The 18990-nt window shown below is 38.1% G+C and overlaps 1 protein-coding gene across 1 annotated transcript; it reads right to left on the bottom strand.

Moving 5' to 3' along the window:
* Positions 1–13903: 13903 nt before the first annotated feature.
* LOC137708619 (large ribosomal subunit protein eL20z-like) lies at positions 13904–17811 on the bottom strand. The gene is made up of 5 exons (XM_068447738.1): positions 17675–17811; positions 15824–15882; positions 15148–15274; positions 14946–15063; positions 13904–14236 (listed from the first exon to the last, which is right to left on the bottom strand). The coding sequence occupies exons 2-5, from the start codon at positions 15831–15833 to the stop codon at positions 14168–14170; spliced, it is 324 nt and encodes a 107-aa protein (XP_068303839.1). The 5' UTR covers positions 15834–15882; positions 17675–17811; the 3' UTR covers positions 13904–14167.
* Positions 17812–18990: the final 1179 nt, after the last annotated feature.

Raw genomic sequence — 18990 nt, 5'->3', positions numbered from 1 at the left:
TAACTTTCATACCTGCCACGAAGTCCAAAAGTGGACGGAAGATGGTCAATTTTGCTCACAAAGCCGGCGGGTGCCTAAAACTTCCCGACATCAATTCGTCGTCTACGGTGGTCCAACGGGGTCAAGGTTGGTTGGGTTTTGCTCCTGGGATGATGGGCTACAAAGCCCAAGTGGTGGCATCGGCCATTGCTTTGCCGATTTGCCGGAAAATCGAGAAGGGTGGGCGGAGCACCATTGATTTTCGTCAACTTTCATGGCCTCAAACCGCCTCATACCATGGTTAATCAAGGTGGTTCTTGGGTGGGTTTTGTAGAGGGGAATGAGAGCTTCAAGATGGTGGTGGCGGCATCGAAAAATGCCACCGGAGTTGGCCGGAATCGGCCTTGGAAAGTGGGTGGTCGCGAGTGGGAAAAACCCACTGGAAAGCTGGGAATTTTTTTTTTTTTTCTTTCCTTTTTCTGATTGGGCTTCACCTTAAATAACCAATTTCTGATTGGGGATTTAATTTAATCAACATTAAACCTTGAATAACCAATTTCGAACGTCCGTAACTATACCGTTATAATCCGGACTCGCAAACGGCTTTCGCCTATGCGTTCACATCCACGAGTATTACGAGAATATGTTAAAAGAATAAGTCATACGTCTCTCTAGACGATGGTTAACAGAAGTCAAAGTCCTTACCTCTAGGGCAATTTCGTAAATTCACGCTTTTTAAATAAAATAAAAACGTAAAATTTGGAACGGGTTGTCACAAGTATAGGAATACTCTTGGTTTTGTAATGTTTTTTTTAAACCTAATATGTTTTAATCATTGTTGGGCCTTACTTTTTAGTTTTCATTAAAAAAAAGTTTGGGCCTTTGTTTTCACATTAAATAAATAACTTATTCCTTAATTTTAAAAGAACTATCAACCAACTTTAAAATCCCTAACTCTAACCTAGCCAACATAACCTCTTCTCTACAATTGCAAATTTACAGAGCTCTTTCTCCCTCTCTCTCTCTCTCTCTCTCTCTTCCTCTCTCGTCAAATCTTTGATGCCGACTCTTCTTCTACGCACGCAGACAGGGAACAAGGCGCAGTGAGACGCTGAAGATTCACAACCTTTGCAGCAATTTTTTTTTTAAGTTGGAAAACCGCCCAAAGGTCATTGAGGCGGCTTAGCTGGCCTAGTCCTCTTAGGTGGCCATCTAGGTAGCACTTAATAGTCTAGTGGACTTGTTCAACGATTTTAGGGAAATCGCGACAGTGGGCCACCGTTGAGCACTTAGGCGATCATCCTAGTGAAGATACACTTGTGCAATTACTATTCCCTCGAACAATAATTGCCTATTGCCCAATTGTATGGGTAATTATTGCCTTAAAGGGTGATGTGTGGAGTTGCTTTAAGGCGACAACGTATTTTTTGGCCCACAAGTTAAAAAATGTGTCAAACTAGAGCCGGTTGCTCTAGATAATACATACGTTGAAGTTCAAACTTGTGTCGAATATTTCAAACATTTGCTCGCTTTTAGAGCTGCTTTGGGCTCGGGGTTCAAATAAAAAAGCAAATCTCGAACCGAAATTTTTAGGACCTCGAAAATTGGTAATACTAAAACTTGCTTCGATTTTGGATCAATTCGAGAAAGTGTAGTGGTGGCAATGATTGAAATTCAGTGGAGTTGATGGCAGTGGTGATTTGTAGTGCTGGTGGCCAAAAAGGGGATGGGTTTTGGATCAATTCGAGAAAGTGTAGTGGTGGCAATGATTGAAATTCAGTGGAGTTGATGGCAGTGGTGATTTGTAGTGCTGGTGGCCAAAAAGGGGATGGGAACGGCAACAATCCTGGTGGTGGTGGCGAGAAGGTGGTTGATTCATGGTGATGATGAAATTCCACAAAGAACGAATTTTGTAGTAAAATCCCACAACAAATCACGTAGGCTTGGGGCATTTTGCCATAGTTTGCATAGAAAGCATTGAGGTTGGTGCTTAGATAGGTGGTGTTGATGAGATATTCACCTGTGACGGGGACGATGTGGAGCTCGTGGCCTTTTGAGAAGGATTTGGTTTTGATGAGGGAAGAGTGAATTATCTTATTTGATTCATAAAAAGGATGGTGACTAGGGTAATAAGGGTGTTTTAAGTTTAAGTATTTAATATTTATTAGAGTAAATAAATATACAGATTCTTCAAGCAAAGGGATCCCCATTTTTCCAAAAAAGATAAGGATCACACTCTCAGCCATTGGACTAGGATTAATGATAGTGTACAACTAAGATTAAATTGGTTTCTTTTTCCTTTCCCTTACCAATCTTCCTCAAGCCTATCCTAAACCACACCTTCAACCTCCAATCACAGCCTAACCAACCCCTCATCCAATCGGACCCCCATAAACACAAGCGACAACCCCAACCGCCCCAAATCTCCCCCATATTTCCCAACCATAAGACTATCCATGGGCGTATATATAATTAATGTATCCTATAATAGTATGCATACTTGTGCATCCCCGTAGGATTTACGATAATTTCATAATTCCCATCATTATGACATTTTTTTTATATAAGTTAATTTAATTATGTCATGACGTAGAAAATGCATTATCAAATAAAAGGAAAGACCCACTCACAGTTACTTGCTATGTCACATCCATTCAAGCCAGGAAAGTCTGAGACTCCATTAGTTATCACACCTAAGCATAATATTAGGGTCCATTAGTAAAACTCAATTAAAACATTTGAATTTGGAAAGATGGATGGCGGATTTGGAATCAGCACATTGAAATACGCTAAGAGGGGTCCCTAACAAATTTTGTAAAAAGTCAACGGCCAACCAAAAAGTCAACCAAACCAAGAGGTGGTCGACTACGTTAAAACTTCAAAATTTCACTAAACAGATGCCAAAAACAAACTTAGGGCATCGAAATAAGCCTAGTAGGAGTCTCGGAAAAACTCAAAAAATCAACGCAAGGAATATTCTCTAGAATATTATGAATCTGGTTTCTTAATAAGGTCGGGTTTGGGTTTGGGTTTGGGTCCGTTTACGGATCCAGGTTTGGATTTGGGTCCCAGGTATTCTGGTTAGATCTGGCTATTGGGTTGGTCAACCCGAATCGTCACCAGTTGCTGTTGTAACCATCGGTTTCTAGTAAATTTGATGGAAACTTCCCGAGCTCCGTTATGGGTCCAAATCTTAACCATTTTCAACATACTATGTATGAATTTAAAGCTATGCAAGAGTAGATTAAGAATATAAAAATATGGGGTCGAGTAGTGGCAAAAAAAGGCTAGGAAATAACCTACAACTTGTGGCGTGCAGGAAAACTAGGAAAATCTCCGAGTTAATTTTTGCACTAGATCATCACCAAAACACGCATGTAATGAGTCAATCTTTATCACAATGTCAAGGAGAAGGCAACCCAAGTGGTATAGACCCTTACCTTAGTTGGATTCATCAAGCCCTCGCTGAAATCCTCTCGAATTTGAATGCAGCTCGGCTCGCCAAGTGCAGATGACAAGAAGGAGAGAAAATGAACCTAGTGGTGGTTTGGTGATGCTCGCCAGAGAAAATGGTGAATTGGTGGTCTTTTGGGTCTCGGCTTGACAGAGAAGACGAATGAGTTTGAGAGAGTTAGAGAGATGGCGAGGGAGGAGAATTCGAGAGAGTCCTCGAAGTGTGGGGTGGGGGGGGGGGGGGCAGAGAGACACACGAAAGAAAGGAAGAGGGTGAGTAAGTTGTGGGCCCCAAAGGCAACAAAAATCCTACTGAAAATAATAAAATAATGGAAAAGAAAATCTAAAATATACATTTACTAAAATACCCTTAAGGCTTTCTAGAAGAGCTTAGGCTTTCTTTTTACTTGTAGAGTAAGTAAGCCCATTATGTTTACTATAGATAAAGGCATAAGTTAGAGGGAAAAGACAAACACAGAATTCCTTACACTTCTTTTTTTTTTCTTCTCTCTCTCTTTGCAGCTACACCCAGGGACAAATCTATTATTGGACCCATGTGGTAATCTAGGAAGCACCTAAATTGCTGGTTTTAGGACTCCTGAATTGCAACACAGCACCCAACAGTGGTTTAGCGAAGAAGATGAAGAAATTTTAATTTTGTTCTTAATGACCTAGTAAAAAACGACGTCATTTTGAACCAGGGCATTAAAAAAATTAAAACTCTCTCTTTCGTTTGCAAACCCAAGGCCTAACTACTTCTCATGCAGTCCCTTCACTTAATTGATACAAAGCCCTAAATCCATCCATACAATCCAACCCTAACTGCCAATGGAACCCGACCACAACTATTCCACCTCTCTCTATCTTTCTATCATCAACTACTTAAAATATTGAAATTAAATAAATTTTCTAATTTTGGTCTTATGTGTATTAGATGAAAATATTCATATGATTATTGTGATACAGTGTATGATATTTTTTTTTATAATAATTTGGTCATTGTTAGTTAATTTATGGGGAACTGTTATTAGCATTTTAAAAATCTCATTTTGCACTCCTCAAGAGTGTAAATTTCTTTTTAATTTTATAAAGGTAGAAATGCAAAATGAGACTTTTAAAAAAAAAAAATTTACAATTAGTTAGGACCACCTAATGTTAAAATCCTGGATCTGCTATTGGCCACATCCCTCTATCTCCTTTAGTTGAAATTTAAACCACAACAAAAAAAACTCATTTATTAAATTTAAGAATGTAGTTTTCAACTTTCATTTTTTGAAAACTAAAAACTAAAAGTAGCTACCAAACGATAACTAAAAGTGAATGGTTATCAAAAACCCCTTCGCTTTTCATTTTCTTTAAATAAAAGTATTATTAGGTCAATTGATCATAATAGTATGTATAAATCTATTTTTTTCATGGAGTAATTTAAATATCGCATTTAGCCACAAAGAAACGAGAGTTGAAAATAGGGCTACAGAGGTAAACTAAACTCATGTATCAAGATCTTGTGTTCAGATTTTCTTCAGTTCAATACTAGTTGTGCACAAAAAAGCTAAAACAATCATTTATTAAGGAAAAAAAAAATTAGTATTTGGTCCTTAGTTACTGATGTTCATTGACTGGGACCTTATTAGTTTTCAGATTTTGATCAAAGTTCATGACATTAATGTATTAATGAATTTATATGTCAGTTACATAATTTAAAAAATAATAATAATAATTGAATTATGTGACAACCCGTTCCAAATTTTACGTTTTTATTTTATTTTAAAAACGTAAATTTACGAAATTGCCCTAGAGGTAAGAACTTTGACTTCCGTTGACCATCGACTTGAGAGATGTGGGACTTATTCTTTTAGCATATCCTTGTAGTACTCATTGGTACGAACGTATAGGCGAAGGCCGTTTGCGAGTCCGGATTATAACGGTATAGTTACGGACGTTCGAAATTGGTTATTCAAGGTTTAGTGTTAATTAAATTAAATCCCCAATCAGAAATTGGTTATTCAAGGTGAAGCCCAATCAGAAATGGAGGAAAGAAAAAAAAAAAAAAAAAAAAAAAAAAAAAAGAAAGTGGCTTCCCGTCCACCGCACCCACAACAAGTTCCCATTTTCCAAGGCCGATTCCGGCCAACTCCGGTGGAGTTTTTTGATGCCACCACCACCATCTTGAAGCTCTCATTCCCCTCTACAAAACCCACCCAAGAACCACCTTGATTAACCATGGTATGTGGCGGTTTGAGGCCACGAAAGTTGACGAAAATCAATAGTGCTCCGGCCACCCTTTTCGATTTTCCGGCAAATCGGCAAAGCGATGGCTGATGCCACCACTTGGGCTTTGTAGCCCATCATCCCAGGAGCAAAACCCAACCAACCTTGACCCCGTTGGACCACCTTAGACGACGAATCGACGTCGGGAAGTTTTAGGCACCCGCCGGCTTTGTGGGCAAAATTGACCATCTTCCGTCTACTTTTGGACTTCATGGCAGGTATGAAAGTTGCTCCACTCACTGAGATCTTCATTTTTGTGAAGTTTGAGAATTTTTGGAAATAGTTGAATTTTCCGGCGAGTCGGGGCGGCCGATCGCCACCCGCGGCGGCGCGTGGCCAGTGGGCCGCCAATGCTATTTTTAGACTATGTCGAATGTCTTGAATTCAGTTTTGACATTTGAATGACGTAGGTTGATCGTTGGAACCTAAGTTCGTTACGATACGTTACTTGATAAAAATGGGAATCGATGATCCGACCGTTGGATCGTCACCAAAATTGGATACATTATAATACATAATATTTAAAGATCATAGGAATTTATGGATCGGGAATTTGACTTACGGATCTTCCTGAATTGGATTTGTAAGTTAGTAAAATAAATGTTCACGGCCACTTGTTTTAGGCAATTGGCGGAGATCTGACTGTTGGATCGTAATGAAATTTTAATATGTTATTCTAGAAACATATTGTGGATTGTTGGGAGTTGCGGATTGGAAATCTGATATGCGGATCTTCCGAGTCAAGTTATACATGGTTGTAAACCCTACCGTCGATCTTTGATCGACTGTTGACTTGTGGTCAATAGGTCTCAAACTATTTTAGAATGTCGTTGAGGTTGTGTTTTATGTGAATTACGTATTCTACGGATAAGAGTTCTGAGATGTGATTTGATAATTGGTCACAGGGACCGATCATGCGCTAGAGAATCATAGCGTGGACTCCTGGTGAGTGGATCTTTTCCTTTTTTATCGTACATATTATTGAGAGTTCTATCGACACTTTTAAATTGATTAGGTATATTACCTTCATATAATTATTGTAAATGCTTGAAGTACCTATATGAATTACGAATGGCTTGATCCCTGTTTAGGGTACGTAGGCAGTCTAACGAGACGTTAGATGCAGCCATAAAATATTTGAGACAAAAACCTTGCTTGGGAAATTGAGTAATGCGAAGGAAATTGGTAAAGGCAAGTTTTAGTTTTGTGAATTAGTTAGTTAAATTAGTGTTAATTGGGTTGTCATGGATAATTATCCCTGAAAATAAGTAGTTCGGGAGTAGGGCGTTATTGATTGTACACTTCACACCGTATTGTTTATAATTGAAAATGCTACGACATGGTTGAGTATTATGGTATATCCATATGTATATTACTTGCATATAATTATTGGGAATGCTTTCAAGTGCAAAGGTGAACTCAGGACACCCAGGTAAGTTCAGGTGAGTTTATGGTATTAGTTGAATCGATTGCGTTATAGCATGACTACAGTTATGTGTTAGGCAACTTCAATACTGTCGTACTGGTTGCCATGAGTTGCACATGTTATATTGAGATGCATTAAGAGCTCATAAACCTGCACCCTGGTGTTAGTGCTCCCACCCGTGGCCAGGGCACAGTCCTTCACGTGATGTTCACCTCCCGCACCTTACGCTCACCTTGGATCCAAGGTAGGTGCACAGTCCTGTCGTACAGACCACTTTAGGTGGTTCCGACTCGTAGGTGACCCGCGATTATTCACACAGTCTTCACGTGATCGTAGCACTTGAGCGTATTTATTTACACCTAGTCCTGTCGTACAGACCACTTTAGGTGGTTCCGACTCATGTGCAGGTGTACTTATTGAGCTATTGGCTAGCCAGGATTGATGAGATATGGATAAGTCGTACAGGTCACTATAGGTGACTCCGACTTATATGCTAGCCATGATTGATGAGATATGGATAAGTCATACAGGTCACTATAAGTGACTCCGACTTATATGCTAGCCATGATTGATGAGATATGGATAAATTGTACATGTCATTTTAGATAACTCTGACTGATATATCACTTTGTATTGATTAAGTTCATTTGGCCTACTTATTAATGTATGGTGGAGTTGATGGCAAACCGTGGTTTTGGTCATTTCTGAGTATGGTTTGGATATATGTATATATGTTGTACTGTCCTATAGAAAACGATAAGGGAATTACAGTGAAGGGTTATTACTGCTAGAAAGGTAATAGTTTTGGGAAGCTTGGTTTTACTGCTTACTCACACTTTCTGTTTTGTACCCCTTCAGGTTTTAACTGCTGAGTTCATATCGACGAGGATATATAGCTAATCTTAGTATTGGTGGCTACTTTTAAGGGTATGATTCTTACCCACACTACTGTACCTTACTTATGCTCTGACATCGCGTGTGAAATGGGTTCGCTCCCACTCGTAGCGCACTCTGGTATTTAGACACTTTTAGATTCAAATTTATTCACTTTTTATACACTCTCACATTTTATGGCTTCGCCACTTTCCAGGTGTCAGCCAGCACAGCTCGATTCAGGGTCCAAGTGGACTTTCTGGGTCGGGGTGTGTCAAATTAGGATTTTAATATTCACGCCCTTATTGAACTCCTAATTAATTTCCAGTTCAAACATTCCAATAAAAAATGTTAGCATAAGTTTGTACCCATTAATTTTTTATAAAAAGATTTTCTAATTTTTTTAATTTTAAATGTACCCATTCATATAATTCTCAATTGTTTCAATCATAATGTACCTATTCTTAAATATACCAATTTGTTATATGTAAATACCTTTTTTTTTAAATGTAAAATGTACCCATTTTTTTTTATATATATAAAATCCATTTAACTTTTTTTTTTTTTTCTAATCCATTTTTTTAAATTATATGGGTACATTCTATTTCGTTGATCTGAGAATGAATCCATATCAAGTTTAATCAAGGAAATTTAATAAGGTTATTAAGTTGAATATCTATTATTGTTTTTTGTGTGGGAAAGAGATCATCTCTTAATCTCTTCCACCAAGGCCGCCGGATCAAGTGATCCGAGCCTTTGAAATTTCATCCAACGGTCTACCTATTTTGGTCCCTTAAAAAATGTACCCATGCTTTGCTATAATAATTGTTTGGCAAATGATCATCTCTTAATCTCTTCCACCAAGGCCGACAGATCAAGTGATCCGAGCCTTTGAAATTTCATCCAATGGTCTACCTATTTTGGTCCCTTAAAAAATGTACCCATGCTTTGCTATAATAATTGTTTGGCAAATTTTGATGAATGTACCCTGCTTTGCTATAATAATTGTTTGGTAAAGTTTATATATATATATATATATATAATATTGGAGAGTATAATTGTCACATTCCTGTCTGGGCCCCCACCACATTCTGGCTTGACTCCATCGTAGCACGATATTGTCCACTTTGGGCCCTGACCACGTCCTCACGGTTTTGTTTCTAGGAACTCACACGAGAACTTCCCAGTGGGCCACCCATCCTGGGATTGCTATCGTGCGAACTCGTTTAACTTCGGAGTTCCTACGAAACCCGAAGCCAGTGAGCTCCCAAAAGGCCTCGTGCTAGGTAGAGATGGAAATATACATATAAGGCTTACAAGATCCATTTTCCTGGGCGATGTGGGATGTTACAATCCCCCCCTGAGGGGCCCGACGTCCTCGTCGACACACATTCGGCCAAGGATTGGCTCTAATACCAAATTGTCACATCCCGGCCTGGGCCCACACCACATCTCGGGCTCAACTCCATCATAACACGATATTGTCCGCTTGAGGCCCCGACCACACCCTCACGGTTTTGTTTCTGGGAACTCACACGAGAACTTCCAAGTGGGTCACCCATCCTGGGATTGCTCTCGCGTGAACTCGCTTAACTTCGGAGTTCCTACGAAACCCGAAGCCAGTGAGCTCCCAAAAGGCCTCGTGCTAGGTAGAGATGAGAATATACATATAAGGATTACATGATCCACTCCCCTGGGCGACTCTCTAGCATGAAAATCAAGACATTACAAACCATCGTCGCCTATAACAATGATCAAATCACATCTCAGAGTTATTATCGATAAAACACGTAATTTACATACACATATCCCTAAGGACGTTCTAGAATGATTTGGGACCCATTGACCAAAAGTCAATCATCGGTCAAAGATTGACAGTAGGGTCCACAACCCTACGTAACTTGATCCAGAAGATCCGCATTTCAGATTTCCGATCTGTAACTTCCAAAGATCCACATTGTGCTTCTAAGACATCATACTGAAGTTCCATTACGATCCAACGGTTGGATCTCCTCCAATTACCAATTCAAGTGGTAGTCAACGTTTTATTTTACGAACTTACAAATCCAATTTGGGAAGATCCGTACGTCAATTTCCCAATCTGTAAGTTTCTAATATCCTCAAATATTACGTTATTTAATGACGATCCAACGGTTGGATTGTCGGTTGCTGTAATAATCAAGTGGCGGACCTCAGGTGAGTGGGTCTTTTCCTTTTATCGTATATAGATATGATTGATAATTCCACAAATGCTTTTAAATTGTTCTATGCATTTTTATGCCATGTCATATATACACACACATATATATATATATATATATATGTTACAATACTATGGTATGGTTGAGTTTTAGATTGCATTATGGTATATCTATATGCATATTATCGGCATATAATTAATGTGAATGCTTTGAAGTACTAAGTTGAACTATGAATGGCTTGGTCCCGTTTAAGGGTATGTAGGCAGTCTAACAAGACAGTTAGATGCAGCCATAAAACATTCCAAATTTAACATGATACTTGATTTCTTTAAGGAAAGAAGTTATGATGGTTAATAGCGTAGAGATTAACCATGATTTTATTTTGGCCTATTTCCGGGTTTAGTTCCGATTAAGAATTTTTAGGACGTTAAAGTGGTTATGCCAAATGACGCTGCAGACACCCAGGTAAGTTTTAGGTGAGTTTCAGGTGAGTACATGTTGATGATAGTGATTGCAGTGTGTATGGTTATGTTTATATGCATTTAGTACTCATTATCCTGCACCTCGGTGTTAGTGCTCCGCCCGAGGACAGGGCCTAGCCTTCACGTGATCGTTCACCTCTAGCACCGCACGCTCATCGTGGATCCAAGGTAGGTGCCAGCCTGTCGTACAGACCATATTAGGTGGTTCCGACTCGTAGGTGACTTGCGATACTTCGCACAGCCTTCACGTAATCGTAGCACTTGAGCGTATTTATTTACACCCAACCTATCGTACAGACCATATTAGGTGGTTTCAACTCATGTCCAAGAATTGGTAGATGAGCCATAAAGGCAACTCCGACACTGCCATACAGGTTGCCTATGAGTCGTACATATTGCATTAGGCAACTCCGACTTATGTGCTAGCATTGATTGATGAGATATGGATGAGTCGTACAGGTCACTATAGGTGACTCCGACTTATGTGTTAACATTGATTTATTGAGTACATGATTATTTATATTGCTCATGAGATGTTGTGTCGTGGTATATTTATGGATTTACTGTTGTTATACTTTTGATTTTACATTGACACGTGGTATGATTTTTTTTATTTTTTTGGAAACTATACAGGTGTCACAGTGAGAGATTATAACAATTTAGAAGGTTTTTATTAAAATTTTATTTCCAAGGCTACTCACCCTTACTTTGTTTCCACCCTCCAATTTTTTTTTAGCTGAGCTTTCTTATCGACGAGAATTCGTGGAAAATCTTGGTATTAGAGATTACCTTCGATTGTATGATTCTCAATCCACTCTACTGTACTTTACTCATACTCTAACATCACGCGTGAAATGGGTTTATTTCCGCTCATAGCGCAATCTCGTATTTAGGCACTTTTATATTTAAATTTATTCACATTTTCCCACATCACTATACTTTATGGCTTCGTCACCCTCTTGGTGTCGGCCAGCATAACTTGATTTGGAGTCCAAATGGACTTTCCGGATCGGGGTGTGTCAATAATTTATCTCACAAATGATGGGTTTAATTTAAAACTTCATTAATATAAACAATTGCAATTATAAATTTGGGAACTGTAATGAAAAGCTCCAGGTATTGTTCACTTTAACGAAAAATCATATTTTTACACTAAAAAATCAGTCCTAGTACTATTCACTTTACCATTTATTTTATCATTATCGTTAAAACTCAAAGTTTTCAAATCATTTTCATTAATTTTCCCTTATAAATTTTAATTTCTAATTTAAAACTATAATTAAGAACGGTATCCAAAATTTTCCTTCCTAGTCCAAAGTAAGAGAGAGTCCTAACTCCCAAGCAAGGCAGAAAATAGGGTCCCTCCAAGGGGAAGGCTACAAACTCCAAGGAAAGGATTACTGTGTCAGTGTTAGTGTTAAAGTTGGGATTCCAATCTCAACTGAGAACGCGGGACGACATCTGCTGTGCCATCTTTCCAACCGTCCACCCTGTTACTTTACTCATGTGTTGACACATGTCCATACCAAGAACAAATATTTTAAACAAAATAATGTGTTTGCAGATGATTAGATTATTAATCAAATATCGATTAACATGTTTGTATTTTATCGATGATATATCTTTTGATCTCTTAGTATTTTTCAAATAAAAATTACAAAATTAAAAAAGAAAAGACGAATCCATAGTCCCAAACCGAAAAGAAGAATCCAGCTAGCCGCCGAACCCCGTCAACCACCCAATACCTAAGAAACAACAGACCCACTCCCACCAATGGAGGTCAGTCCTCTTGGTTATGTGAGACAGTAGGTTGGTGGGTGGGTGTGCATCTGTGTTTGTGAATCTGGATTTGATGGGGACAGAGAGAAGATATTTTGCCGGCGCCAAGGAGGGTAAGGCTGGCAGCCGCCGACGTGCTATGTTTGACAAATAATTAAATGTATGATGAGCATACATCATAATTTATAACGCTGAGCAAAACCGCTCTCCTTCTTTAAATGTGACATTATTAGTGCAAAGTTAAAGAGTCTGCACATGTTTCAGCATACGGGCAAAGTAACAGAGTGGGCAGAGTAAAAATGGGCACAGCAGATTTGCAGTGGTGCAGAAACGTGTTTCGGCCTATCAATTGTGGTCCATGACTTAAGCCCTTCGCGTATTAAATTGTGAATTTGGATATTCATTTTTTTTAATTTAAAAAAAAAAATCTTAAATTTAACTGGATTTTATATAACTTGTGGTACACAAAATTCTCAATGCTGATTTGGTGTGTATATTCTCACCTAGTTGGTTGAATTGAAGAAAAATGTTTTTCGCTAGTTTGAGCATGAAGCTTGGGACGGTTTCCCCCGACACCGCATGGATGACTCCCAATCATTGATGCAATCGGGATGACACTTATATAAATGCGCGACTTGCTTCTGTAGCTCGAAGTCACCTATGCACACAAACACGGAGAACCTATATGGTACAAGTTCACCGTCATGGTGACATCCTATGCTAATAACACAAGAACATCTGAAAAGAAATAGCACGTCTTTGTATTATTAGCATAGGACACGTATCTATGCCATGCAAGTCCTTTCCGTATACACGGGCTGGTGTTCCTGTGACGGTGAAAGCAATCTTTGGTATTGCCCATCCAAGAAAGAGGTGTTAAATCGACCAAGAATCATATTAAATGTGTGAATGACAGATTAGGAAAGGTGTTAGGTTTATACTAAATGTAAAGCAGCAAAGAAGTTGCTATTACTTTTCATAGCATTATATAATATGAATAATTTCACTAATTTAGTGCAAAACCCTATCAAAAGAAAAGTACACTTCTCAGTGCAAAGTTTGAAAACCACAATACCAACACAAAAGCATCAATTTTGGTTCATTAGAATACACCGAACTCTTGACCTAACCTTCTGTTCCACCATCCCTCATGGCTCGGACAAGAGGGCGGATAAAAGAAGCACCATTTCCGCAGCAGCTCTCGTCCTAATTGACTGTATAAGAATGTGCCAAGCAGCAGAAGGATATCATACTAATAGCATCTACCAAGATGCAGACCGCCCCGTCTCTATATATACTAATCTAGAAGTCTCGTCTGCCCCTAGAGAATAGAATGTGCTACTAACTTGCTAATTCTTAAACATGGATCAGACCTGATTGCATCCTCTAGCACTTGATTCAACGATGCATCCATGCGAGATGATGATTTTGTGTAATTGTTTGTAAATGTACTACTTTTCTACAATATGTTCTGTACATAGAGTTCCCGCTAAAAGGGAGCTAAGCAGTAGCATACTTATGTACACGGTTTTTATCTAGCACATTGTTACAGAGAAGCTCAAACTGTTTCAGGTATCAGTAGATGGACATACCATGATGCCAATATTTTCCTTTCTTGCGCCTGATGTGATTACAGGAAGAACGCTTGAGCTAACCATTGTCGACATAGAGATTTTTTATTTTTTTTATGAAGCTGGCAAAAGTTAGGGAAACAAAGCCTTGATAACAAAGACAGCAAGCACTATTAACACAGCAACTGTACAAATCAAAGCCTGCAAAAAGCACAACATTTTTATCAAGGAACGATGATAAAGACCACAAATGCACCATCACTACTAATTGAAGTTATGTAGAAACAAATATCTATACTCTACATCATCATTAGAAATTGAAATTCATGTACAAACAAGTATCTATACTGTATAGACATTTTTCCAACGTTACCAATTCAAACATGGTTTCTACCGAAAAAAAAAAAAAAGAAGAAGAAACAAAAGTATGGTTCCAAAGGCATGCTTCTCTTAGCTATTAATTAAATGATTCTCTTAAAATCTCGCAGTGTGTCCTAGTATCTGGACTTGTAAGTGGTAAGTGGTGGAGGACATGAATAACCAAAGAGCTACTTTATCACACTGAAACCAAAACCAACCAAAACACTGTAAACCGAAGCATTTAATTTAGCAAGAAATAACAGAGGATCAAGAATGCAAGGTACAATACTGAAGTCCACACACAATTTAACTTATAGGCGCTTCTATTTGCAGCATTATTTTTGCTCATTACAACCCTTCCCAAAAGAAATTCAGAATTACCCCATTTAACCTGCACGTGATTTTAAAGTTTCTATCTGTTAAAATTTATGAAATAGTTAAGAAAAGAAGAAAAGAAATAAGGTTAGAGAGGAGAAACAGAATTAAATTTCTTCTACAAATGAGGATAAAATGATTATTAAGCTGCTTAATTTTTTAACATAAAACTTACTGCTACTGCTGACGCTTCAAGTCCAGTTCGTTCCCTTGGGTCTTTTTGATAATACTTCGAAAAGTAAAGAAATGTGGCATAGTACCACATCACTGGAAATACAAATCCAAGCAGAAGACTGAAAAAAAAGGCGCATCAATTAGTGTGTGTGTGGGGGTGGGGGCGGACTGTAGTGGGAGAGAGAACAGCCAAGAATACTCACGAAAACCATCCAATTCCCCAGCCAAAGCAAGGAAGGGGTTTGTCAAACATTCCCAATTTCGGGTCCTCTTGGTCACCAATAGGAGCATAGTCGCCACTTCTATGGTTCACTACATCTGTTGAGATCCCTGTGCTCACCCAACCACTTTCAGAAGGAAATCCAATAACATCTTATCATAAAATTTAACAAGGGTAATCCATTAATAAATTAAACGCATCGCTTGTATAAGCTTAGCCACCAATGATGAAAGGTGGGAAATGACTTCTGCATTGGCAGAACAGATTTGAAATGTGCCCCAGATGTTAAGGACTTATAGACTAGTAGTCCTTCAGAAATCAATTTTACTCAGTGGTTTGACGTGTGCTGCTGTAAAGCGGAGTTGTCAGATACAAAGTACTAACAATCGGTATGGAGGCCTCACTAGACTAGTCATATACCACGTCAATGATTTCATAAAAGTCTAGCCTTTACCAACTGCTGTTGAATCTCCTAAGCTAATCATTAAGTAGCATCCCACGGTGTGCATGAAAAAAGTGAGAGCTGCATGTGTGAACATAAATTTTTGACATAGAAAGCAGCATTGTGCAACGCCGCATTTTCCTCCTACAGACATTCGTAGATAGTGACATACCATACGGACAAATAAATGAAATAGGATGCAGAAGGAGTTGCATACTCTGATCCATGTGCCTGAAAGATAGTCACCCTCAGTTCTGCTCTCTGTCTTGAAATTAACTGTTATTTTAAATAATAAAAGAAGTTGTTACACAAAAACATTAGTCTGTTAAACAAATGATGATAGGTTAAACTATGACGAATGAAGATGTGCATGTTGAGGAAAACAAAATCAAAGACCATTTTACTGTGCGCAGCATCAGTTAAGTTACTAAGATATAAACTGCATGAAACACTCAAATGAATATGAAATGGAAAGGGAACAAAAACTAATATACCAGCGAATGGATTGTCCCACAAAGAGAAAATAGTTACTTAACAGGTCAAGACTTGAAAGACTTATACGGCACACCACCATATGATTGCACTAGGTTGAGAATTCACCTCATAATCTTAACTACTCAAGAGTGGACGCAGTACTTGACGCGGAAATCATAGACATTTATCACAACTATGCAGTATTTGCTCTTAAGAGTGTCACTTGTTCCAGTTCATACTAAAACTTGAAAAGATTATAAAAGATTCATCAGGAAGGAAAATGCCCAACAAATGAAAGACATGCAGAAATCGGCTTCCCAGATTCTTGGTAGTGCATCCTAAAAGGATATATAAAGAACAATCACTCACTAACTAAATCATAATGATAGAAGCATCTTCCACTTAAAAAAGAATTTGCACTAATTAATTTAGATTGGCATTGTACTAGCCATATTACATTGGTAGAGTAAAATCATCATCATCTTCGACTTAACAAAAAATTTGTAATTTTCGATAGTAATGCCACTCTAGTATGAACCAGTCACATTGCCACATTAATTCCTAGTGCAGTCATATATCACTAATATCGGCATAATCACTTTTCATGTGCACTCTTCTATTATCAAACCTCATGAAAGTTGTTCTCGGACATAGAAAACAAAATAACCAAGACAAATCACACCAAGAATTAACGTGGTTTGGCTATATGTGGCTACGCCCACGGGGGAGCAAGAACAATTTTTCACTATATCATAATGAGTACAACGGATAACCTTGCCAAGCCTCTAGGATTATGACTTGACAAAAAACCTAAAAGAACAAGAAATACAGTCTTATCTCTTTTCTTTTCTCTCAAACATACTCTGCCCTCACAATATTCTCTCACTCTTAACTCCTTGAGTGGTATACAACTTATTGTTTTGCTCCAATTCAAAACTAGTGCAATAGCCCCTTTATATAAACATAATAAAGGTCTTTTTCATTAAGGATTACTAATTCTAATTGGAATCTAGTGATGAATCGTTCTTCAGTTGGGTATACAATTTAAATTGGGAAAACAACTTCAATTTAATCCTCTAAGATTAGGACAACTCGTCATGGGATGGAAAACCAACATAAAGGATGGGAAAATCTCAAGCAAACGGAAGGAGGAAATCTTGTATAAAACAACCTCAGAGAAGATATTAACTTAAGAATCAATTCAAGTAAATTATAATCGAAAGTAAAACCGCAGTTCTTGTAACTTTATTCTTTGGCTTAAACAGAATTTGTGGGCAACAACCCCACAAAACCCTTCCTTTATTTTGTTAAAAAGAGCAAACTTTGAATCAAGGGGCATTGCAAATCCCAACATATGATAACCAAAACAACGGCAAGCAACTTCACCGAGGTGTTGTATGAAACTTAAGACCAGAATCAATCAACAACTCCAGAAAAACAACAAAACCCAGGATTTTAATGTGGAAAATTGACTCTACAATCGAAACAATCCAAGCATGCAGTGATAGAAATCAACCCAACTCAAAAATTCCAATTCTCACCAAGAAAAAAGAGCCAATGAAATACAGTGGATTTAGAAAAACGAAGTCTTTACCTCTGAAGAAACAGTAACGGAGAGCTGAAAATCAGCAGAAAGGTGAGGCTTCAGCGGAGAAGTGCTTTTGGTGTGACGGGCAGAGAAATGGGTTTTTCTCTGACAAGAATTTGCCTTTAGTTGCTCTCTCTCTCTCTTCAAAGGAGCGGACGTTTCTCCATTGATTATCACATCAGCGGAGACTGCCAACGAGGAAGCCAGTGCAAGAAAGTCCCGCTATGTTTTTACAGTTTTTGTAGGAATGAAAAAAAAGAATGGGCCAAATCGGATTAATGATCTCCGCGGTCAATTAAATATAGGGATAAAAATGTCCAACCATACTCTTTCCTTATGCTAGCCTCGTCCCCGACGAGCTGATCTTCGAGGTCTTGTGGCGGCTCGACTCCAAGCACAGCCGCAACGCCTGCTCTCTCGTCTTCGAGGTCTTGTGATGGTTCATGATGCTCTGCACATAATTTTCAGTAACATAATTTTACCGTGGAATGCGAGTATTAGAATGGCACTTTTAGAGCGAGTACAATTCCAGACATACTAATAACGCTTCTTTTTCCCCGATCAAATGGTCATCGGAGATACAGTGATCATATGGTAATCGGAGATACAGCGATTTGGCCAAAAGAATAAAAGGTAACGAAGGTTGCAGCCTTTGAACCAAAATTAATGTTCGGTTCAGTTTGGTTTTCTATCTGTTTATGTTTGGTTTCGTTTATTTTTTTGTTCGATTTCAACCTGATTCGATTTTTTTTCTTTTTTTTTTCCCAATTTTCAATTGCAAGAAAGCCTTTTTTGTAAGTTTGTTCCGAGTAATACATCTTCCAGAGGAGTCTATAATTAAATTCAAAGTTGAATTCCAACATAATGGATACAATAGGTATTCCAAATTTCCAATAGAATAAAAAACAATGAAAATAATTTTTTGGATAAATTACATAAAACTACTTCAATTATAGGTCGAACAAGAATCTCATACCTCATATTTTAAAAATTACAATGTTATACCTCATCTTACGAATTTCTTACAATATCAAACCTCTATTAGTTTTTCTGTCAATTTCTCTGTTAAATGCTAACATGGCTTGGAACGGGGCCCACTTCCTAATCCAACTAAATTAAAAAATTAACTAAATATTAAACAATTAATTAAATATTAAAATATAAATCAAATCATTTAAATATTTTATAAAACAAATATGGGACCCACCCCTTATCTCCTCACACCTCTTCCCGCACATGTCTTCCCCCAACCCAAGACTAGAACCACTCTGCACCACAACCCTCACCTACCAATCACCACCCTTTCTTAGCACACCACCCAG

The sequence above is a fragment of the Pyrus communis genome, chromosome 11 (genome assembly GCF_963583255.1).
Source record: "Pyrus communis chromosome 11, drPyrComm1.1, whole genome shotgun sequence".
Taxonomy (NCBI): domain Eukaryota; kingdom Viridiplantae; phylum Streptophyta; class Magnoliopsida; order Rosales; family Rosaceae; genus Pyrus; species Pyrus communis.
This window is presented reverse-complemented; position numbering and strand designations above follow the sequence as displayed.